Source organism: Heptranchias perlo, chromosome 19 (assembly GCF_035084215.1).
Source record: "Heptranchias perlo isolate sHepPer1 chromosome 19, sHepPer1.hap1, whole genome shotgun sequence".
Classification (NCBI taxonomy): domain Eukaryota; kingdom Metazoa; phylum Chordata; class Chondrichthyes; order Hexanchiformes; family Hexanchidae; genus Heptranchias; species Heptranchias perlo.
In genome coordinates, this window is record NC_090343.1 from 25,872,885 (window position 1) to 25,897,704 (window position 24,820).

A 24,820-nucleotide genomic window follows, 5' to 3' on the forward strand; every position below is an offset into this window, starting at 1 on the left:
CAGGCAATGCATTCCAGATCATAACAATTTGCTGTGTTTATATATAAAAAAAATCTCTCCTCATCTCCCCTCCGGTTCTTTTGCTAATTACCTTAAATCTGTGTCCTCTGGTTACCGACCCTCCTGCCAGCGGAAACAGTTTTTCTCTATGTACTCTATCAAAACCTCTCATAATTTTGAACACCTCTATTAAATCTCTCCATAACCATCTCTGCTCTAAGGAGAATAATCCCAGCTTCTGTAGTCCACATATCTGAAATCCTTCATCTCTGGTACCATTCTAGTAAATCTCCTTTGCACCCACTCCAAGGCCTTGATATCCTTCCTAAAATGTGGTTCCCAGAATTGGACATAATACCCCAGTTGAAGCCTAACCAATGATAAAGTTTTAGCATAAAATAGCTTGACTGTACATCTAGCCTGTGTGCACTGACGGGGCAGGGGTGGGGGGTGCAGAAACAAGACAAATGAGTGAGAAAAAAAAGGACCAGATAAAATATTCACTGGCTCCTTGCCTTTTTGTGGAAGTATAATTTTAGATTAGATTATACCCTACAAGTGAGTGTTTTCTGAAAGCCACAGGTATGCAGTACTCACTTAAATGCAGTTGGCAGGAGAGTTAAATGCCTTTATAGATTTGACTCTGTGCCACTGCTCACTAAGCTGAGAGGGGTCACACTTGTTGAAAGGTGAGTATTAATTTCACCTGCTACCAGTTTGGCCTCACAAGCCTGGGCACCCTTTGTAATTGATTGGCAGTCATGAGTGTTAGAATTTTTTTTTCCCTTCTCATGCTGCACAGTTCTGCAGTGAGATGGGCAGTTGGCCACTCCCAGGCTTCAGCCAATGCAGATCCATTCCTGTCATCAAGAAGGTTTGCAAGAGAGGTCAGGATAACTTTTCACATTTTCCCCCTTTTCCCTTCTGGTTCGGTGCCTCTGTGAGACTGACATCTGGAAATTGTTATGGGTGTGAACTAACAGAAGAGATCATTTTGATAACTTGCAGTGCAGCTTTTTGCAGAGGCACTTGTGTGTATCAACCAGCTCTTAAAAATCTGTAAATTTTACCTTGTTCAGGATGACCAGGAGCATACTGCTCTTTTTTTAAAAATGCGCGCATGTAGGGTGTTCCAACAACTTCAGTAATAAAACAACTTGAGCTCGCTGTCACATGGGTCAAGTCCAAGTGTGCTTCTAGCTGTTGTTTTACAGAGAATTTAGGACATTAGTAATCATTGTGCATCTAGACGAAAGGGAGAAGTACTTTCAATTTCACGCCAGTTCTACAGTGCCTCTTTAAGGGGTTATCACAAAAGTATGGAACACAAAATTCTAAGAATGAGCCTTTGTTTTCCTTTTCTAATATGACTTTATCGGAAAGTGGAGGTAGCGTGTGAAGTTCATCGATCAAAGTTAACAATCAATATTGTAATGACTGGGTTTTCTTTGTGACCATAGTTAGTTTTCTAAGAATAAATTTTGAATTCTTCAGTGAACAGACATTATCATTCTGATAATATACTCCAAATTACCAATGTTTTTTTTAAAACAATATAACAATGAGAATGTGACCTCATGTTTGTGAGAAGGGGTGCCTGTGGGTACTGGTGAAAAACTGGGTGTCTTTTGTTTAAAAATAAACTTTGCATCAGAAACCAAAATGTAAGTCAGCTGTTTCATCTGAAATCATTTGTTTATGGCTAGTACCCGTATTGGAAGTGAACTTTAGATAATTGCCTCCAGACGCATTTCTTTGTCCTCCTGACTTCCTTTGCATGTATTCATAGCTTGGGATTTTCTATTTTTAAACATCAGCGGCGACCCGTGCCATTTCTATTAAGGTTATTGTTTGTAACAAAGAAAGAGCACTTGCTAAACTTAGAGTTGTAATCACAAGCAGTTGTTTTCCAAAGGAAATCTCTTTAGGTGTAAAAATGTTATTTTGTTGCTAGGGCGACTGCCAGACCAGAGAGGAAGCGGTCACACTCGGTGTTGGACTGTGTAATAATGGCTTCATGCATCACGGTAATCAATCAAAGAAACAAAAAAAATCTTATCAAATGCATTTTCAATGTGACAGCCAGGAGTTTATCATAATTAAGTTGACAGTCAGTACTTCAGAAGGCGTCCTGCAGTTCCCTTTGTTCTTTGCAGACTTTTAAATTTATGTTTCATAATTTGATCACCCCAACACTTCTTCCACCACCCCCCCCCCCCCACCAAAATAAAATCAGAAGCTGGATCACACCAGTCACAGATTTGACCGTCTCAATTGACCTCCCCGGTTGTGTTGAACTGTGGGGATAGGGTTCTGGTTCCTTTTCTTTCCCCTCTTTCTCCTAAAGGTTAATTCTCTTCTTAGAAATGTTCAACCCAAATGTTCAGTCAGGAGCTCATGAAACATACCACTGCCTTTGAAAGCTTTCATTGAAACCCACAATTACAGGGTGAGCGTTGAGTAACTCTCTTTGTTACTGACATTGCTTATGCCCATTTCTGTTTTTTTTATGGCCATGCATTGAAACTAATTGGTTATTCTATCCACTAGTCTGGCTGGGAATTTAAACCAATTCTTTCTACACTTTTGGTTAATAAACTGGAACAGAGTCTCGTGATATTATATGACTTTGTGTCTGTGAAATCTGCTCTGGATTTTAAGTTTGTCACAGAAATTGTGCACATTCATCAGAAAATCTAAAACATTGGAAAATGTGTCCCTTTTCCTCTCTGGAACTGCAGCAGTGATGATGCTCTGTGAAACTTTGTGGTTTGGCAGCTGTTGGTAATATTCCTGCCTGTGCATTGCTGCTACTTACTAATTCCTTTTGCATTGGGATAATGGCACCATGTACAGTCCCTACCCAGTCAGACCCTAATCTTGCAAACAATGAGATATACGTTGGTGATCATATCAAATGTTGGCAATGTGGCTACTCCTTCTGACTCTTCCCTGCCCCCACTCACACCAAAAATTGACCTGAACTAAAAATCAACATTGGCCAACTGGAAGGGAATGTGCATATTTCAAAACCTACAGTAGATTATATTACTCTCAAGTTATTGATGCTTCAAGCTTGTAAACAATTGCCATTCCCCAAATTTTTGTGGTAAGAAATTTTTATTTCATATTTGGCAAAGAACTAACTCCATGTAGGGGTCAGTTCAGATGTTGAGTCAAAGAAAAAAAAAATTGTTCATTTTTATGTTTGAAATGAACCAAAATGCCCATGCCACCCATTTTACTTGCTTTTTAGGGATATCTTTTTAACTAAACTTCATTTTATTGCTGTACTTCATTGAATTACGTGAAGTCAAACTTGATGACAAGTGAACTATTTGAGTTATTTATGATGGGTGTTCAATTTCTGTTAAGAGTTTAATTTTATGATAACATTTTGTATCAGCAGTTGTAAAATTAGTTGTTGAATTCAATATAAAAATGATTTAATTACAATTGTATAATTACACTAATGGCAATTTTGAGAAAATGTATTTTTAGACAAAGTAGTAGTGTACTGACTTATTGTGTTTAGGAAAAGGCATATGGAGCTATGTTAATGGTCAGTTTAATTTTTTAATTTTAAGTGTTAGAGAAAAGTGAATTCAAGGATGAATCCCAGTTTTTTCGCTTTTATGCTGATGAAGAAATGGAAGGGACCAGCTCCAAAAACAAACAGCTGCGGAATGACTTCAGATTGGTTGAAAATATCCTTGTTAAATCCCTTCTGGTAAGCAGATAAATGATTGCATTTGCATTTGATATGGGAGACTTTTCCATGTTGTTATCCAAGTGTTGCAGATGATGGGTTGGAGAGACTTGAACAAAATGCTTTACTCAGACTGATGAGGTCATTGCATGGAAAGTTAACCTTCTAAGTACTTGACATTTTTCTTGCAGTTGTTTAAATTTTGACTTGCAATTTTTAAAAACCACATCGCTATCCAATATTCTGGAAATAGCAAATTGCTTTGGGATTGATGCCAAGCAAATGGACATGTATTGTACATTTCCTTATTGCTTTCATCTCTGCCTTGTGTTTAAATGAAGACTACTTCATGAATCCATGTGACTCCTTCCTCCTCCTTGGCTGTGGATTTTGAATTATTTGTGTACATTTTAATATCTTTTTGTTCCCTCCCCATATTGTACCACTCTTTGCAATGAAGAGACTAGGAAGAATACTTGCTCCTAAGATCTACCAGTTCTGATCCAGATGCTGGGAGATCCACAAGGGCTATTTGAATACATCATTTTCCACATTTACATTCTTGAAAAGAGATGCCTTGCCTCCATTTACAGCTTCCCCTCCATTTGGCTGGTCTCTGGTGATCATATTTTTAGGCAATTATGGTTGCAAATGCGAGTGCAATGAGTTAATATATCAAAGTGGTGTTGCAAGTGTATAAGCCTATGCACAGCACATAGGCAGTGGTACAGTTGAGGGTAAGCCCTGAAAAGTGAAGACTACAGGGTGGAATTGGAGGAAAAAAATTACTTAATTAAGCAGGTTGCCAGATGGTCTTGATGTGGCCTTAACCGACTGAGGCAATTCCAAAAAGCAACGACTGTGTCTTTTATCAGGGAGGGTGAGTCTTGATCTGCAGCTGGTGGTATTTCAGCCAGTTTTAGCATTACTGAACAACTGTTGAAATGTATTTTTGATAAGTGATTTGGTGCTAGATTTTATTGCTCACAGAAATTTGCTTTTTGGCTGCAAAAATAAGACTTGGTGATATGCAAAGATTTTGTGGTTTTTCAACATTCATGTTTGCCTCTCATTACCCTGGCACAGTATTGCTGTGCTTAATGTTGCATTCTTTCTTTCTTTGAAAAAATCTGTGGAGGTGTACTTCAGGATAAGGCCCAACAAAAGCAAGTATTTATTTCAAAAACTATTCAGTATTCAGCATGTATTTTAAACTGTTCTCCCCTGAAGACAATGATTGACTGATGTTGGAGTAAAGTTCCACAGGATGTTCTTTTTGCCTGACCAAGAGTATTAATAGGCTATTGTGACATAAATTCCATCTAAGTTAGATTGTTTTCTTCCCCAGTATCTGCACACACAGACACATATTTCCAGTTGTGGTTAGTGGCTGGTGCTGGGGACCAGGACCACTGGCTGTTTATTTTTTCCCTTCCCCCTAGACTAGGATTGCTGAGGTCATTTGTAGTGTCTGTGCAGGAACCTCGGCTGAAATAAGCAGCTCCTCATGGATAAGAGACGAAACCTGGGAACTTCCACGTCTATTTGGGTCAGTACCATGCCCAATGGTGTAATTGCCCACTGAGCCAATAGGAAGTCTTGTATGTAGTTTTCAAATGCATAACTAAATCAAAATCAAAATTCTGAGCAGGGCAAGCTTTTCTAGATCGAGAAATAGTGCACATAACCCCATATTCTATTGTGGAGAGATGGGCAAGAAATCATGGATTCACAACCACAGTGGAAAGCTGATGGATCAAGTGAAAGCTCAGCTACCTGATGTTTCTGCCAGAAGCATAGAAAGATGTTGCCTACTATCAACAAATTGGTTATCACAGTCCCCAGTGGACAAATGGCTGCATTTGACTTGTGTGCTTTGCTTTATCAGAGAGGCAGGTAATTTGACTCCCAATGGTCTATATTGGATCTAAATTTGGTAATCAAGGAGACATTTGAATTGTGCTTCAGTAGCTTCACTTCACACAGGCACTGAAAATGTGGATGTAACATGCGAAGTTGGATGCGATTATTTGTGGTGGTATGTTTTTTAACTGTATTTAAGAGATCATTCCATATAAATGCCTGACCTAGTTTTTAAAAAAAACTGATTGGAAAGCCAAAAAAATCTCCCATAACCTTTCTTGCTGTTTCCAAGCAACTTTACTTGTTGTGAGGAATGGAAACTTATAGGCCATCGAACCAGATTGTAAATGCTGAAGTGGGATTGGATTACAGGTGTCCTATCTTTGCTGATTTGTGATTTTTAAAGGAAGTAGGGAAGGAATGAAGAAATATTTGTGAACTGGAGCAGTCATGATGACAAGTGGTAGATTTGAAAATGTACAGCTAGGCCTCTCCCAATAGCTTTGTTGATAAAGGCACTATCCAAAGTGAAACTGAGCCATCCAGATTAGGAAGAACTCTGATTCAACCCCAGCTCTGTGTTAAGGAGGCTGATATCAAGCTGGGCAGTGTTAGGGATGTTGCAATGGTCCCTTACACGAAGAGAGGAAAAATCCAGTGAGGTTCCTGCTCCTGATCACTATGCAGTAACTCCATCTGCTTGGATGTTTGTTGAGAACAGGATCAGGCTCGGCAGTGAAACCCGTCACTAGTCAAATAGAGTGCTGATATTATTTTTATATGCTGGCATATGAATAATAGTCATTTGGGTGAAGTACTGGCACATGCTTGATGCCTGCAAAAATGTACACCTTCATTTATGTTGTTTTTGTCAAGATAGAATATTCCTTTCTAAGATCATGCAAAGGTTAATAACGGTTTTCATGCTTTTTAAAATTGAACTTGAAATTTACTTGCCATATTCTTGTGTTCTGATTGGTGTGACATATTTGTAATGCTTTGAACACTTAATACAATTTCTTGAGACCCAGTAATTTTAATAGTCTGGTTCTGAAACACTGTTTAAAACAACCTCCTGCAGATGTTTATATCAACATCCTGATATTGTCTTGGGCTCTTATCATCTGATGGCAGTGGGCCTCCCTTTGTAGCCATACAAAGACTTTTCATTTCTTTGGCTACTGAGTTAAATTCTTCAAACAAAACTAAGTACGGGTGTAGAGACTCCTTAGATAGGAGTGCAATTGGAAATAGGGCTGTAACGTGATGAGGCCAATTCCACGATCAGCACTCCTGTCCAGCTAGCCTCCACACCAAGAGCACAACCTCATAAAATTACTCCAAATGACTTACTTTAAAAGTATATAACTTGAATTCTTAAACATGGAGCTTTTTGTATTAAGGGCAGCCCTGTCTGAATGCTGATTTCTTAAATATGGCGAATTCTGCTGATTGAAATGTTGCCTGCACTTTTGGGCAGGTCAACCTATCTTAACAGCTTTTTAGTAGTGATATCCTCCCACTTTTTCCCATTGTTGCCTTATCTTTTCAAAAATGATGCGACATGAAAGCCTGTTGCCTTCAATTCCATTAACCTGCTGACACTATTTGGCTTTCAGAAATCATTCAATAGCCTTCAACTTCCACGCTTAAATGTGAGCAGAATGGTAGCTTCAGAATCTTTGTCCTAATCCAGAAAATTCCTAGAGATAAATTCTATATCTGGTGACTGCGTGTCAAAATCTAGCTTACCTCCAGCGTTTCAGAATCAATTTGATTCCTCTGCAGATGCAGCCATATACTTATGCCTGGAACCAGTATTCGAATTTAGTCAACTGCATTTGACCTAATGAAAGTATGCTTTAAACCGTTGCTAAAACTATATGACGTAGTCAAAAGAAATTGAAATTACTTTATCAATGTCAGAACAAGGTATGTATTGACAAGTTGTTAAATGGGAATGATGAGGAAGAGTCTTGTTTCCTGTGATAGCTGATGGTTTGATTTTTCAGTACTTGAGAAAAGTGTGAACATAATGAGATGTATCTGAGAATGCATTAAACCAGTTCTGATTTTAAAAAAGCTTGGATGTGATTAGTAATTATCATATGCATTCTATTTAAGTCAAAGATTTATGCCGTCTGGAAAGTTTCAGCAACTATTTCAATTTATTTGAACTGAGATTTTCCTCCTCCATATTCTATTACTTTTGATTTGTCTGCTGTTTCCTTCCTACAAGATGAAAGCAACTGAAGGCCAAGAAGCTAAAATGTGGCCATTGTAACGGTTCTTTCAGATTTCAGTTTTTATGTGAAACCTGTAAAGGTTTAAGCAACTCCACAATACATTGACTAATTAAAGTAAACATCTTTGGCCATTGACATTAGTTACTTTGTTGTGGCCTATACATGGTAAGTAGTTTACTGTTGTGATAACAAGCTGGTTATGTTGCAGTTAAGCTAAGCTCCCTCTATGAATTTGCTAAGCTTTTAAATTTCAAGTAATTATGGTTAGAACAGTCTGAACTTTTATTTCACTTCCCAAAGTCACCTCTTAGGCAGGCTTTGTAGCAGTGAGTGTAAAATGCTGGACATGCAAGCCTAGATTTACTAATCAGAAATATTTTAGCACCAGCAATGGCCCATTTATTTTTAATGGGTTGTCAGTGGTGTTACTCAATGCCGATTAAAATCTAGGTTGTAGAGAGTGAAACAGAACAACAGTATATTCACTGAAGCACAGGGAAAAGATTCAAGCTTTAGAAGCAGAGTACAGCAAGGCCATGAAGCTGATCCCTACGGTCAAGGGTTTGAATTATGTGAAAAGATTAAAAAAACTCAAACTCTTCAGCATTGAGAGGGGGCCTTACAGACATATGTAAAGTATTAAGAGAATCATGGAAATTTACGGCACAGAAGGAGGCCATTCGACCCATCGTGTCTGCGCCAATCGAAAAAGAGCTATCCAGCCTAATCCCACTTTCCAGCTCTTGAAGTGCAGTAACATACAAGGCCACAGACCAAGTGCATATCCAAGTAGTTTTTAAATGTGATGAGGGTTTCTGCCTCTAATACCCTTTCAGGCAGAGAGCTCCAAACCCCCACCACCCTCTGGGTGAAAAAATTTCTCCTCAACTCCCCTCTAATCCTTCTACCAATTAGATTAAATCTATGCCCCCTGGTTATTGACCTCTCTGCTAAGGGAAATAGGTCCTTCCTAGCCACTCTATCTAGGCCCCTCATAATTTTATATACATCAATTAACTCTCCTCTCAGCCTCCTCTGTTCCAAAGAAAACAACCCCAGCCTATCCAATCTTTCCTCATTGCTAAAATTCTCCAGTCCTGGCAACATCCTCGTAAATCTCCTTTGTACCCACTCTGGTGCAATCACATCTTTCCTGTAATGTGGTGAGCAGAACTATACATGGTACTCCTAGCTGTGGCCTAACTAGTGTTTTATACAGTTCTAGCATAACCTCCCTGCTCTTATATTCTATGCCTCAGCTAATAAAGGAAAGTGTGCCTTCTTAACCATCTTTTCTACCTGTCCTGCTGCCTTCAGGGATTTGTGGACATGCACTCCAAGGTCCCTCTGTTCCTCTACACGTCTCAGTATCCTCCCATTTATTGTGTATTCCGTTGCCTTGTTTGCCCTCCCCAAATGCATTACCTCACACTTCTCCGGGTTGAATTCCATTTGCCACTTTTCTGCCAATCTGACGAGTCCATTGATACCTTCCTGCTGTCTAAGCTTTCTTACTCACTATCAACCACACGGCCAATTTTTGTATCGTCTGCAAATTTCTTAATCATGCCCCCTGCATTTAAGTCTAAATCATTGATATATAGCACAAAAAGTAAGGGACCTAGTATTGAGCCCTGCAGAACCCCACTGGAAACAGCTTTCCAGTCATTAAAAACACCCGTCAACCATTATACTTTGCTTCCTGCCACTGAGCTAATTTTGGATCCAACTTGCCACTTTCCCTTGGATCCCATGGGCTTTTACTTTTCTGACCAGTCTGCCATGTGGGACCTTCTCAAAAGCCTTGCTAAAATCCATGTAGACTACATCAATTACGCTACCCTCATCGACCCTTCTTGTTACCGCCTCAAAAAAAATTCAATCAAGTTAGTCAGACACAATGTTCCCTTAACAAATCCATGCTGACTGTCCTTGATTAAATCGTGCCTTTCTAAATGACTATTAACACTGTCCCTCAGAATTGTTTTCAGTAATTTGCCCACCACTGAGGTTAGATTGACTGGCTTGTAGTTACTTGGTCAATCTCTTTCTCCCTTTTTAAACAACGGTACAATGTTAGCAGTCCTCCGGCACCATGCCGGTAGCCAGAGAGGATTGGAAAATGATGGTCACAGCCTCCACTATTTCCTCCCTTGCTTCTTTTAACAGCTTTCATCCGGGCCTGGTGATTTATCTACTTTCAAAGATACTAATCCCCTTAATATTTCCTCCCTTGCTATGTTAATCCCATCCAATATTTCACTCCTCCTCCGCCTTAACTACAATGTCTGCGTCGTCCCCCTCTTTTGTGAAGACAGACACAAAGGGCTCGATTTTCTCACCCACGAGCGGGTGCGTTTATGGCAGGGGTCCGTGAAAATCAGGGATTTCTGGGGCGGGTCTGGAGCCCGGCTCCAATCCGCCCACTTCCGGGTTCCCCAGTGATGCACTGACATGCGCGCGCAGCCCCCGCATGTGGGACTCCCGCCGGCAATTAAAGCTGGTGGGGTGCCACTTAAAGTAATCATTAAGGTATTTCAGGTCGTTTAGAGACCTGATTAACATGACATTTTAGGAGGGGTGGGATTTTGCAAACAACTGGGACTGTTTCCCGTACTGGGGGAAACACTCCCAGTTCAAATGGAGCCATCAGCCTGTGGCAGTTGGAAAGGTCCATTTGACAGGTGTGGGGGGGTTGGGGGGAGACCCTCACTCATTGCAGGAGGCCATGCTGTCACTTGGGACAAAGTTTGGCTTCCACCACCCTCCTCCTGGCAGTCAAAGTCACCAACCTGCACACTTACCCCGGTATCCAGACACATGTACCTACCTTGCAGACCCCCTCAAATGTACATCTTCCGGATGGGGGCCGCCGTAGCTGCAGTCATGACCTCAGTTGTATATTTGTATATATTTCCCCCCCTCCCATTTAAATTGCTGTGTTTGGGCTCAGGTAAGGTGTGGATTAGTGTGCTGTGGATAATGTATTAATTATTTAAACCATTTAGGTTTTCAGATATTTTGCATTGTTATGAGTAATTAGAGAACATGGCATTTTGTTCTAAAATTTTGTTTTCTTTTCCCTAGATTTTCCCTGAAGAAGATAGCTATGGGTTTGAAATTGAGGAGAAAAATAAGACCATTGTGGTGAAATCTGTACAAAGCGGCTCTTCTGCTGAGGTAATGTCTCAGTTTTGCTCTGTTGCCATATCGAAATTCAGATCTCTGGGGCTGTTCTGTTCAAGAGATCAGGACACCTCAGTTACCTGCCACTGCACAAAAAATACGTGCAATATTTGGCTTCCATGTATCAGTGGAGCAAGAGTGGGAGCATTAAAATATTAGCTGATTTAGGACCTTTCAATTCAGCATATTTATATATGAATGTCTTAAAGGAGGAGAGAGGTGGAGAGACCGAGCGATTTAGGGAAGGAATTCCAGAGCTTAGGGCCTGGACTGCTGAAGGCATGGCCACCGGAAGGAAGTCAGTGATGCATGAGCCAAGAATTGGAGGAACGCAGAGATCTCTGAGGGATGTATGGTTGGAGGAGGTTAGAGATAGGGAGGGGTGAGGCCATGGAGGGATTTGAGCAATAGGATGACCATTTTAAATTTGAGGTGTTTGTGGAGCTGGAGTCTATGCAGGTCAGCAAGCAGTGTTGAGTGAACAGGACATAGTGCGAGTTAGAATATGGGTAGCAGAGTTTTGAATGAGTTCAAGTTTATGGGGGATGGAAGATGGGAGGCTCGCCAGGAGAGCGTTGGAATAGTTGAGTCTGAAGATAGCAAAAGCATGGACGAGGGTTTCAGCAGCAGATGGGCTAAGGCAGGGTCGAACACTGATGATATTAGAGGTGGAAGTAGGCGGTCTTGCAGCTTATTGATTTGTATCCAGGCTTTTGTCTCAAAGTGTTTGCTTGGTCCATTGAAGGTGTGTGAAAGACACTAGTTCACATCTCAAGGGGATACTTTTGTAACACCCCTGGGTTACACCATTGTATAAGTAAGTCAATTCCCATGAAAGTAACACGCCATTGAACCCAAGATGTATTTACGGCAGACCCGAATTTATAACAAGAAGTTAACTTATTACAAAGTACTGCACTAGATCTAGATGAAGAAAAGCTCTTGGCGATCAAAGCAAACAGCAGCTCATTTAATGTTCTTTTTAAAAAAAACAATATTGACCCAGAGGAACTGCTGGATTAATGAGATAATTAATCCAAGCTCTAGACCATTGAAGAATACTCATAATTGACACACACAACTTTTGGTGGTCTGTTTTCTTGTAAGATGAAAATTACTGCATGGTTAAATTGGTGTCATTGTGACAGCCAACGAGTCTGCTATGGCTTCCTAATATTTTGAGCAGGTTTAAAAGCTACAGTCTAGATTGCATATTTGATACAGTTCCGAAAACCTAATTGTTATAAAAATTGTATCTTGATAATTATATTTGATACCCTTGATCATGTAAATTTCTTCTCGTGCAAAATGATGCATTTGAAATCACAGTGTCATAGGCAACTTGAGATAACTGACTACCACCCAGTTGGACACATAATTTGTCCGGTGAGGTTTATAGTTTGAGAGATTACGGTACCCTCTTAGAACCAGAATACTGTATCAAACTGTAGTTCAAATCTACACAAGAATTTACGGTTAAGCCTCCAAGATCTTTTCAAATGTAGAAATACAGCTCCATCCTCATCCAGCAATTTCTTTCAAGTGCCTTCCCTCATTTGACAATGGAATTGCACAACACCAGCATAGCAGTAGCATTTACACAGCAAAACAACAATATCAATAGGTTAGTTCAATAGTGATGCACAGGGGTCACAAATCTCTCTCTCTCGTGATCCAGAGGGAGGAGAGGTGCTTTTAGAGGTTTTCCTTTTAACTTAATGCACATATTTCGTTAATCAGGTTGTATTTATTATTCAGAAAGACAGTAGCTGTGTCTGTTTCCCCAGTAATAACCTACCACTTTTAGACTTCATACAATATACATGAAAAATTATTTAATGGTTCCCTAATTCAAAGCAAAAATATTATAAATTTATGCAAATTCTCTTTCACAGAATATAGCCTAAAGCATACTTCAAAAATCTGAGCTGTGCAAATTTGTGACTTGAAAAAGATTTTGGGTAAATTAGATCCTCGTGATGGTGGATCTGTTTTGTGGGAATTAATGTTAGAAATCCAACAGCAGTTATTTTGACACAAATTTAATGTTTCATGCTTCACCGCCAGCCCCCAGCCCCCAGCCCCTTTTTTTCATCGTTCTTTTAAAGCATCTCGTAGATGTCTACATTTTGCAAACCAACCTCACTTGTACCTGAGTGACCACTGATTTATTTTGTCAACTTCCAATTAGAAATTGTATTTCCCATGGTTAACCAATTACTTGAGCCTGCCATTGAAAAGTCTCATAAAGGGCCATTGTTTAAATGCATCACATAAAGTAGCAGATAGACACTAGGACTCTACATAAACTGCAATACACTCACTGTGGAAGTCCGCAGGTGTCTTTGCTAATGAATGTTTTGCTCATTAAAATATCTTTGAGAAGTTAAGTGTTAAATTTGTTAGGTTGTTTTCAAAGCTGCACTGGTAGAAGTGGTGAACACAGCTCACAGGAGACTAGAATACTAAGCACAGATTGCCAGTCTGGTAATAAATGATGAAACCTTTAAGGATGCTGGTCACAGTGTCTCAACTGCATTATCATGCAACAGGCTTGTTGTGTAAAATCTGAGCAGATGTGCTTGATGTAAACCAGGATATCAGTTATTCAAGAACAGGAAAAAAACAAATTTAATTAAAACTACATGTTTGTTGTACAAATTTTCCATATTAATATATTGTTGGATTACAATGGAAAACCTTGCTTTGAATTAAGAGGACATGGCCTTGTTTACCGTGTAATTTGGCACCAGTCTGCTGTAGTTAAAGCCATGTAACTCAACTTGTTTTGGTTTTAATGTATTACTCTTTCCCTCATACAATGCACATTACCTACAAAATCTGCATTTGCTTATGTCCTATTATGGAACTGGTTGTAACGAAAGCAGTTCTGAATATTACCTGGTTCCCATTACAGTGTTCATACTGTGGGGTAAATTTGGCAATACTGGAGCAACTGCGTGTGAGAGTTACTTATGCAGGTTGGTTAAAAGCCATGAAATTCTGTTGCCATCATTTTTGTTGTTTTATTTATATTGTAACATAAGTTGGTAGTAGGTGACCACAATTTTGGAATATCTGTCATGATGGTGGCTAATCCATTTTAAATGGACTATTTTCGTTTGTACTATAGATGGCAGGTCTTCAGGTTGGAAGGAAGATTTACTCCATCAATGAGGATTTGGTTTTCCTTCGACCACTTCTGGAAGTGGAGACTATTTTAAATCAGTTCCATTGCAGTCGAAGGCCACTGAGGGTGCTGGTTGCAACAAAACCTAAAGAGTGAGTCAGATTATTGATGTCGTCTCATGTGACCAACTAAAGAAGAAGTTTGTGCAAAACTCTAATGTGTCATCAGTTATACTTTTTTTAAAATAAGAATTTCAAAACTTTAGTTACGTAAGCTGCTTGCCATTTGAAAGGGTTTGACTAGTTTAAAATGATGTCGCAGCAATTGCATTTCAACAGTTTCTTCACTTTAGTTGCTACGATCGTCAATTTGTGTGTATTTCAGGATGTTGGTGTTACAGAATGGAACATTTCTATATCCACTGTTGCCATTTGCAACTTCTCAAACAGTAATTTTTTTATTTAGAGTAAAGCTATTTCTACACAGTCGTGCTACATTAAATTTTAACCTCAGTCTGACACAGCATTCCCAATTGTGTCGGTGTGACACTTTTCACTGCCCACATCTGCCATTGTTATGGCCTGAGTGACACCATTAACTTAGTGCTTGTCCAAACTCATTTTCACTTCAGACCCCTGTGAACAAATAGATACTGGATGGGCTAAAAATTGAGAAAGAGGAGGTACTAGAAAGGCTAGCTGTACTTAAAATAGACAGGTCACTTTAGTCCGGATGGGATACATCCTAGGATGCTGAGGGAAGTAAGGGGGGAAAATTGCAGAGGTACTGGCCTTAATCTTCCAGACATCCTTAGATATGGGAGTGGTGCTAGAGGACAGGAGAATTGCAAACATTACACCCTTGTTCAAAAAAGGGTGTAAAGATAAACCCAGCAACCCGACAAGGCCAGTAATTTTAACCTTGGTGGTGGGGAAACTTTTGGAAACGATAATCCAGGACAGAATTAACAATCACTTGGACGAGTGTGGATTGATTAGGGAAATCCAGCACGGATTTGTTAAAGGCAAATCGTGTTTAACTAACTTGGTAGAGTTTTTTGATGTAACAGAGAGGGTAGATGAGGGCAATGCAGTTGATGTGGTGTATATGGATTTTCAAAAAGCGTTTGAAGTGCTACATGGTAGGCTTGCTATTAAGATTGCGGCCCATGGAATAAAGGGGGCAATAGCAATATGGATACAGAATTGGCTAAATGACAGGAAACAGAGAGTAATGGTGAACGGTTGTTTTTCGGACTGGAGGGAGGCGTGCAGTGGTGTTCCCCAGGATCAGTGCTGGAACCACTGCTTTTCTTGATTATGTATTAATGACTTGGACTTGGGAATACAGGGTACAATTTCAAAATTTGCAGATGATGCAAAACTTGGAAGGGCAGTGAACAGTGAGGAGGATAGTGCTAGACTTCAAGAGGATATAGACACTCTGGTGGCATGGGCGGACACGTGGCAGATTAAGTTTAACTCGGAAAAATGCGAGGTGATGCATTTCGGTAGGAAAAATGAGGAGAGGCAATATAAACTAGAGGGCACAATTCTAAAAAGGTTAGAGGAACAGAGCGATCTGGGGGTATATGTGCATGAATCGTTGAAGGTGGCAGGGCAGGTTGAGAAAGCGGTTAAAAAAAGCATACGGGGTCCTGGGCTTTATAAATAGAGGCAGAGAGTACAAAAGCAAGGAAATCATGATGAATCTTTATAAAACACTGGTTCGGCTACAACTGGAGTATTGTGTCCAGTTGTGGGCACTGCACTTTAGGAAAGATGTGAATGCCTGAGAGAGGGTGCAGAGGAGATTTACTCGAATGATTCCAGGGGTGAGGGACTTTCATTACATGGATAGACTGGAGAGGCTGGGATTGGTTTCCTTGGAACAGAGACGGTTGAGAGGAGATTTCATAGAGGTATTCAAAATCATGAAGGGTCTAGACAGAGTAGATGGAGAGAAACTGTTCCTGTTGGCAGAAGGGTTAAGAACCATAGGACATAGATTTAAGGTGATTGGCAAAAGAACCAAAGATGACATGAGGAAAAACTTTTTTACACACCGAGTGGTTATGATCTGAAATGCACTGCCCGACGGAGTGGTGGAGGCAGATTCAATCATGGCCTTCAAAAGGGAACTGGATAAGTACGTGAGACGAAAAAACGTGCAGGGTTATGGGGATAGGCCGGGGCAGTGGGACAAACTGGATTGCATAGAGCTAGCGCGGATTTGATGGGCTGAACGGCCTCCTTCCGTGCTGTAACCTTCTATGATTCCTGTATGAACAACAATTTCATCCCATCAGCTGGATTCAAACCCAGGTCCCAAAACACTTATGTAACTCATTACACCATCTATCAGTCATCAAAGTTCCTTTCAGCAATTTAAAAAAAATATATCTTCCTAGCCATACCCTGCAGCATGGTGTTTAAATCAGAGGTTTTCAAACTTTTATATGTGGAGGTCCCCCTCCAAATATTGACATCCTAATGGAGACCACCTGTCCTAACCTCTGAAAGACAAAGGAGAATAGCCCTCTCATTGCACAAACAGTTTGAAGAATTACTGTAGAGAAACAAAAGCAACATCTAGTAAGATTAAAAATGCAGAGAATCTGATTACCTCACTGAACCCCTTGAGTCTAGGGACCCCAGGGTGAAAATAATTAGGAGTGTCAAAGGCAGGGGCTCTATGGGTTATTGAGAGGGGATATTGTAGATAAATGATTTAGACATAGTTATGAGGAAATTTGACTAAGTTTGCTGCTGTTACCAAATTAGGGGCATTGCCAACTAAAGAATGCAGACGATTGTAGTGAATAGCAGAAAACCGGGTGGTTGAAGCACATGCCTGTGAAGGAACCCACCTGACTTTCCTTCATTTAAATAATTTAGATAAGGAAGTTGAAAACCTTGGGCTGAAGATACACTCTGTTCCCTTGTGCTTTTGTTCTAGTGCAAATGCTGACCATAAGAGTGCTAAATATGCTCCTGCTTTGTGGTGGTTATGCATTGAACATCCTCTTGGTGACAAGATAGATGTAATTTGTTTTTCTGCTTTTATAACACACTTCCAGCAATATGTGTTTGCTCTCTGAAAATAGGCATAATGAAACCCTATTAAGTGATTTAAAAAAAAAATCAATTTGTGTTTGAAGTTTAATGTAATGTTCTAAAAGCATTATGTAAACCATAACGAGTTGTTTACATTCAGTTCCAGGCTGCTAAAAGGCCAAATCAGTTCCAGCATTAGACCAAATGGATTTGAAAGAAGTCTAGATTGATCAAACCAAAGTAATCAAATACAATAAAATTGAGTGCTTAAATGGACTATAACCATGTGATGATAATTAATGTGTTCTGTCGAGCTTCTGCAGCAATGTAGCTCAATGTGCCATGCAAAATAGTCATGGCCTTTGGCTGCTTTGCACTCTTAATGTTCTGGGTTTGATTACTTGAACCTGTTTAAAAGTTGTCCAGTGTTCGTACACCTTGTAGTCATTTTGGCCAGAAGGAACCACTATTGAAAGGTGGCGAATTCTTTTTGACATGTTTTTACTTCCATATGAAATTGTTTTCACAAAAGTCCTCAGGAAACATAAGAGAACATAAGAACATAAGAAATAGGAGCAGGAGTAGGCCAATCGGCCCCTCGAGCCTGCTCCACCATTCAATAAGATCATGGCTGATCTGATCCTAACCTCAAATTTAAATTCATGTCCAATTTCCTGCCCGCTCCCCGTAACCCCTAATTCCCTTTACTTCTAGATGATGATTTTTCTCCGATGTGCGCAAATGATGCACTAAGGCATTTTGATCCAATGTATGTTCTCTCGCAATCTAGTTTGCTAAATATTTTTTTCTTGGAGATTGTGGACCTTTTAAATTCCAGCTTTAGCTTCACTATTCCCGTTCATGTAATATAATCTTGTAGTATCATCACTTAAACTGTACTATTAGGAAATTATTCCACACTGGAAAGTCCTAATTTTAGAGTTGGTGTTTGCAATGTTTCTTGGGCAGTTAGAGGTCATGATGCACTTGAAAGAGTCTGAATGTTGACTAAGCTTATGTAGAATTAGAAACCTTCAATTACTTTTTAATGAGCTGCTGCTCATGGCTCAAATCTTCTGATTTATCCAAGTCTAATTGCAGCATGCCTTTCTGTTTGAATTCTCATAGCAACAGGATATTGTAGGGAAGTCCTTGAGGAGGCACTTTGTACCCAAAGTTATGACCAGCCTGGGAATGTTATAAAGTTCTACTGATAAATAGAAAGTTGAGATCAGCTAGTTAAATGCAGCTGTCCACCGTTTATGTTTTATTGTTGATGCAGGATAATCAAGGTTCCCGACTCTTCGGAAGGACTGAGCTTCCAGATCCGTGGAGCTGCTCCTCCGTTTGTTCATGCAGTTCTAAAAGGTAAGACGTTCATGTTGGCACAAAAATGGAACTCTACCAATCTGATGTAAACAATGCTTTAATTTCAATATCAACCATTAGAAATGTTCACATATGTGTTGTGATTTTATACAAAGAAAGATAACAAATAATATTTACAGAATAAAGTTGAACAGTGCCCAATGCATTTTAAATTTTCGGCTGTCAAATGAAGAAAATTTGTGAAGTATTTTGTGCATTTCTCAAGGTTTACCACGAAAAGAGACTACATTTAACTTTTTTTTTACAGCAATGTTTTGAAATCATGTTTTTATTTGAGCCCTACTGTGAGAATTCATTTCTCATTCTCTCATTGCACATGTGGTATGTCATCTCCTCACCAAGTGGGTGCAATTCTGAACAGGCATTAAGCAACAGTTGCACAAACTATCTGCTTGTGTGGGGGTATTGTGGTGCACTTGCTTTTTTTCTTTGCTTCCCTATCTGTATCTCTCTCTCTCACTTTCATTCGCTCAAGCTCTACTTCCTGTTCTATACTGAGAACTCACAGGGGAAGAACCCAAGTCCTACCACCGTGTGTCAACATGCTAATGTTCTGTGTTAGTGGAACGTTAATTTCCCTCCTTTTTCCCAATTGGAACATGGAGTTTCTGTAGTTTCTGAACAGGATCCTAGAAACATGTGGCTGTGCTTAGTTTGTGTTCCTTACGAATGTGTCCAATTTTGAAAACATTGCACTTAAATTACTGTTATGATTCTTGCATTTAATTTTTGTTTGCTTCCTCGCCTCTCTTCCAAGAATGTGGAATCACTTTTACCTATGAGGACAGGCAGAGAAATCCTCACAAGCTCTAACAATGATGGTCTTCAGTCAACAGCTAGGAAATGCATGAGAACAAATAATTCATTAACTTTGCCTCTGTGGATGTATTTTTCTCTTTCTCTTCTTCTTTTTCTCTTTCTCTGTCTCCTCTTCTCTTCCCCCCCCCCTCCCCCCCCCCCCCCCCCCCCAACATGGTATGCTTGAGGTCAGGAATTTGTCGAGTGGGCAATTGTGTTGCGAACCCAGGTTCTACAACAGAAAATGTTGATATATCAACACACCGTGCCACTTTCACACAATCCACACTGGACGCAGGTTCCAACATGATTTAGAACATTTTTTTTCCAGTATTACTTCAATAATCCTTCAGAGCTTCAATAAAAAGCTTAAAATGCAGCTTTTACAGTTGTTCAATTACAGTAACCCTAACTTTCAAGTGCACGTATGGTGACCTGCAATTTAACTTACTTTGCACAATAAAAAAAAGTTTGAACTTGCAGAGAAATGGCATAATAGTAAGCAGGTGAGTAGAAGGTGCTGGGATTTTATTACTGGGAAAGTGCAAGATGGTTCAGAAGTAGCAAAAATATCGGGTGTTGCAAGTAAGAATTTCAAAAAAACTTTCAAATGTTTTTTGTTTGATTGCATTCTTGATGTGTTCTCTTTTTGTTTAATGATGGGCTGGGATCTCAACTTTGCACTGAATAACAGTCCAAAACTTACTGCTTACCTCAGGTGTATTTCTGACTCTGGTTAAAAGAAAATTTAGTATTCAAATCAGCATTGTGTAGTGGATAAATTGTGGAACAGTTCCTGCAGATTGGAGGGTAGCAATTGTAACCCCACTATTTAAAAAAGGAGAGAAAACGGAACTACAGACCGGTTAGCCTAACATCAGTAGTAGGGAAAATGCTAGAGTCTATTTATAAAGGATGTGATAACAGGACACGTAGAAAATATCAACGGGATTAGACAAAGTCAACATGGATTTATGAAAAGTCAACATGGATTTATGAAAGGGAAATCACATTTGACAAACCTACTGGAGTTTTTTTGAGGATATAACTGGTAGAATAGATACGGGAGAACCAGTGGGTGTGGTTTATTTGGATTTTCAGAAGGCCTTTGATAAAGTCCCACATAAGAGGTTAGTGTGCAAAATTAAAACACATGGGATTGGTGGTAATACACTGGCATGGATTGAAAATTGGTTAACAGGCAGGAAACAGAGTAGGAATAAATGGGTCTTTTTCGGAGTGGCAGGCAGTGACTAGTGGGGTACCGCAGGGATCGGTGCTTGGGCCCCAGCTATTCAAAATATATATCAATGATTTGGATGAGGGAACCAAATGTAATATTTCCAAGTTTGCTGACGACACAAAACTAGGTGGGATCGTGAGTTGTGAGGAGGATGCAAAGAGGCTTCAAGGCGATTTAGACAAGTTAAGTGAGTGAGCAAATACATGGCAGATGGAATATAATGTGGATAAATGTGAAGTTATCCACTTCGGAAGGAAAAACGGAAAGACAGAGTATTATTTAAATGGTGATAGATTGGGAATTGTTGATGTACAAAGAGATCTGGGTGTCCTTGTACACCAGTCACTGAAAGCAAACATGCAGGTGCAGCAAGCAGTCAGGAAGACAAATGGTATATTGGCCTTCATTGCAAGAGGATTTGAATACAGGAGTAAGGATGTCCTACTGCAGTTATAGAGGGCCTTGGTGAGACCACACCTATTGTATTGTGTGCAGTTTTGGTCTCCTTACCTAAGAAAGGATTTACTTGCCATAGAGGGAGTGCAGTGAAGATTCACCAGACTGATTCCTGGGATGGCAGGACTGTCATGAGGAGAGATTGGGTCGACTTGGCCTGTATTCACTCGAGTTTAGAAGAATGAGAGGGGATCTCATTGAAACATGTAAAATTCTGACAGGGCTAGACAGACTGGATGCAGGGAGGATGTTTCTCCTGGCTGGGGGGTGTCCAGAACGAGGGGTCACAGTCTCAGGATATAGGGTAGGATATTTAGGACTGAGATGAGGAGAAATTTCTTCACTCAGAGGGTGATGAACCTATGGAATTCTCTACCACAGAAGGCTGTGGAGGCCAAGTCACTCAATATATTTAAGAAGGAGATAGATAGATTTCTAGACACAAAAGGCATCAAGGGGATGGGGAGAGAGTGGGAATATGGTATTGAGATAGTGGATCAGCCATGATCATATTGAATGGCGGAGCAGGCTCCAAGGGCCGAATGGCCTACTACTCCTTCTATTTTCTATGTTTAGTGCATGCAATTTCTTACCCCAAGTTCCTTGAAACATGAAAAAAAAAGCTCATGTTCACTTTTGACACTATCAAGACAGTTTTTAATGTGATTCATTTTAATATTTTTAAGATGAATATATTTGATTGCCAAAACATTTATTTGAACAGTTTTCTCAATGTAGATCTTTATTGCTGCTACTAAGAAGCTAGCATGAATAGATGACAGAGCTGAAGCTTTAAGTTCTTGTTAAAATCTTCTGCAAGGTGTTGAGTTGACTTGTGCAGTCTGCTCCACATAAGCATGTACCTGACCCAAGCATAAACTGTGATTAAAGCATGAATTTACAAAGGACCAAATCATTTCATGTTCACTTGCAGCATCTAGCCTTTCTAATCCAGTATTAGTACTTGTCTACCCAATTCTGATGTTGGCATAAAACTGTTCAAATTATTAATTTTTCCAATGGACAAGACTTAATGTTACCAACTACAGGGCAATTCCATCTATAGATTGCAATTTTTGTTTGATTTTAAATTTGTTCGCATTCTTGGGTTTTGTATAAAAACATCCAAAAGTGCTTCGTAGAGGCATCATCAGAAATAATTGAATGCTGAGCCAAAGGAGGAGATATTGGGAAGGGTCATAGAGGTGGTTTTAAGGAGGGCCTTAAGAGGCAAGAATGGTGTAGGGGTAGTCGCCCCTCTTAATATCTTCTTTGGCTTGGTGTCCATTTATTTCTGATTGTGCCTCAGGACGTTTTTCTACGTTAAAGGCATTATATAAATGCAAGTTGTTGGTAATTACGTGAAACTTGGTGTGGGAATGCAAGTGTTTCCTTTCAGAAGGAATGACAAATTAGGAGGATTCAACTTGTAACAGAAAAGCACACTCTTGATCACAGAATAGCAGTTATTAAGTCTACTGTTCATTTTGTTTCACTCTCTCCTTATTGAACAAGCTTGTTGATCACATCTGCCCCATCAACTGCCAAAACCCTAATTTACACCTTATCTCTTCACTGCACTTTTCCAGTGCTCTCCTTGCTTCCATCCGCCATAAATTGCAGCTCATCCAGAATGCCATGGCCCCCATTCTCACTTACACAAATTTCCATCATCCCTGTCCTCACCAAGCTTTACTGATTTCCTGTGTCCCAAAGATTCAACTTTAAGATCCTTATCTTCAACTTAAAATCCCTCCAGGGCTCTTCCCTTTCCTATCTGTGACCTCCTCCAGCCTCATGTCCCGACATGCGTCCTCCATTCCTCCAATACTGGCTTGCTACTTATTCTCTGCTACATCATGGGTGGTCACTCCTTTAGTCTCTATGCTCCCACCTTCCGGAACTCTCTTAACATCCCCACCTTATCATTGCCCTCCCTGACTTCAAAGGCCGCCTTCGGGTCCTGCTTTTGTCCTCTCCAGATCCTTTTCCTTTCTTCCTACTGCTCGGGGTCCACTCGCTATCCACCATACTATAAAGCACTGAAATGCTTCTATGAATAATAAGCACTGTAGAAATGTAAGTTGTTGAAGGATGGAGGTCAGGGAAGCGAGTGAGCAGTTTATTTCTGTCCCTTAGTCAACGACTTAAGTTGGGAGAATAAAGCTGCTCAGAACTGGTTAGCTACACTGATGGTTAATACAGAAAAGGAAAATCTGAGGCCTGATCAGAACCATTATAACATTGTTCTATTATGATCCCATATATAAGATGGGGTTTTTATACAATCAAATCCCTGACTTTCCAAAAGCATCATCGAAGGATTTTGGTTTAATTTCTGTTGCTTATTTACTGTAACCTGTTTGTAAAAATGTTGAGCTAATGGTAATTTTTTTAAAAAGTGCTCAATTTTTAACCAGTGAGTCATTTATAGACTAGATCTTTGTGCAGTGGATTACAGCAGGACATTGCAGAATACTGGCCAGCGAATAGCATTGTGTAATGATTATGATAAGAGCTATTTATATAGAGATGTGTGAATGCTGGGATTCCCAGAACTAATTGACTGGAAACCATATGTCTCAAGGCTCCACTTGCCAAAAATGCAAAACTTCTTAAAAACAATGGGTGTGAGGGATTTCAGGGGATTATGTAGATCAAAATAGTTCTTGGAGTAAAGTTTTCACTGAGACTTGGAGAATGATTGGTTTGAGTCTGGTTGAGAGGGTTTTCTTGTGTTGCAAATGTTTTCAAAGTGCATGTCTCTTCCTCTCCCTGCAAAACAACCCCGTTCTGGGATATTATAAAACATATGGGTAGCTTACAAAATAGACAATATATCTTTGTCTTATCAAGATTTCACACAAGCTCAGGAGGAGGTCAGTGATGACATACCATCTTGTCAGAAACTACACAGCTGTCAGTTTGTTTTTCTCCCTCTTCTTCTCCCCTTCCCCCTTCTCTCTCTGCCCACCCCTCATGCACTAACGGGTTTAAACATTCCATCTTAATGAATGAATGTAAAGTACTCCAAAATAGTGCATGCTGGGTCCAATCTTCGTGAGTTATTTATGGTCACGGTCCGGATGCATTTTGACCTCATCCTCTTTGTGTGTGTGTGTGTGTGTGTGTGTGTGTGTGTGTGTGTGTGTGTTGGTCAGACCTGCTTATACTTTTCATGAGCAGATTTCAAGTCTTTATGCCTGTACTCTGTTCCATTAGTTCATTACCTCATTTACTTCTTGTGGCCCATGTCTGCTTCTATTAAACTTGTGTTCATATTTTGGAACATGTACCTTTAAGTGATAAATGAGAAATAATAATGTTTGAAATCCTAAAGATTGGTTCCTGGGACTGTTTCCTGTTGGTAACAGGGAATGATCTGCCCATACTATCACCATGACACACTTGATGTAACTGAATGTGAGCAGCTTTAAGTGGATAATGCATTTAAAAGGAAGCCTGAGGAGGGGTGGTTTCTGTTTAAAAGTTCCCATCCCAGCTCTCTCCTAAGAAGGTATTTGTATATTTTGTTTTGTAACTATTTTCTGTACCCTGTAAAAATTCGATTCCCCCCCCCCCTACCCAACCCCCGCCCCCCCCCCCCCCCACTTCTGTCTAGAGCTGTTCCAATGTTTTAACTCACAGGAATGGTCATGTTTATCCCACAGTAGCCCCATTGACGAGAGCTGGCACTTTGGACTAGATCGGGGTTGATCTGGAGCCACCACGCCCTGGAAAATT

At 39.9% G+C, this 24,820-nt stretch overlaps 1 protein-coding gene across 2 annotated transcripts in view; it reads left to right on the forward strand.

Moving 5' to 3' along the window:
- Positions 1-24,820, forward strand: part of prex1 (phosphatidylinositol-3,4,5-trisphosphate-dependent Rac exchange factor 1) — a 185,561-nt gene that overhangs the window by 99,824 nt on the left and 60,917 nt on the right. For both annotated transcript variants that reach the window (XR_010966380.1, XM_068000534.1), the window contains exons 15-19: positions 1,955-2,027; positions 3,588-3,730; positions 10,906-10,998; positions 14,138-14,286; positions 18,473-18,558. Coding sequence is in view for 1 of the 2 variants with exons in the window: in XM_068000534.1 (XP_067856635.1) it covers positions 1,955-2,027; positions 3,588-3,730; positions 10,906-10,998; positions 14,138-14,286; positions 18,473-18,558 (544 nt within the window). In the remaining variant the exon portion in view is untranslated. The remainder of the gene's footprint in view (positions 1-1,954; positions 2,028-3,587; positions 3,731-10,905; positions 10,999-14,137; positions 14,287-18,472; positions 18,559-24,820) is intronic.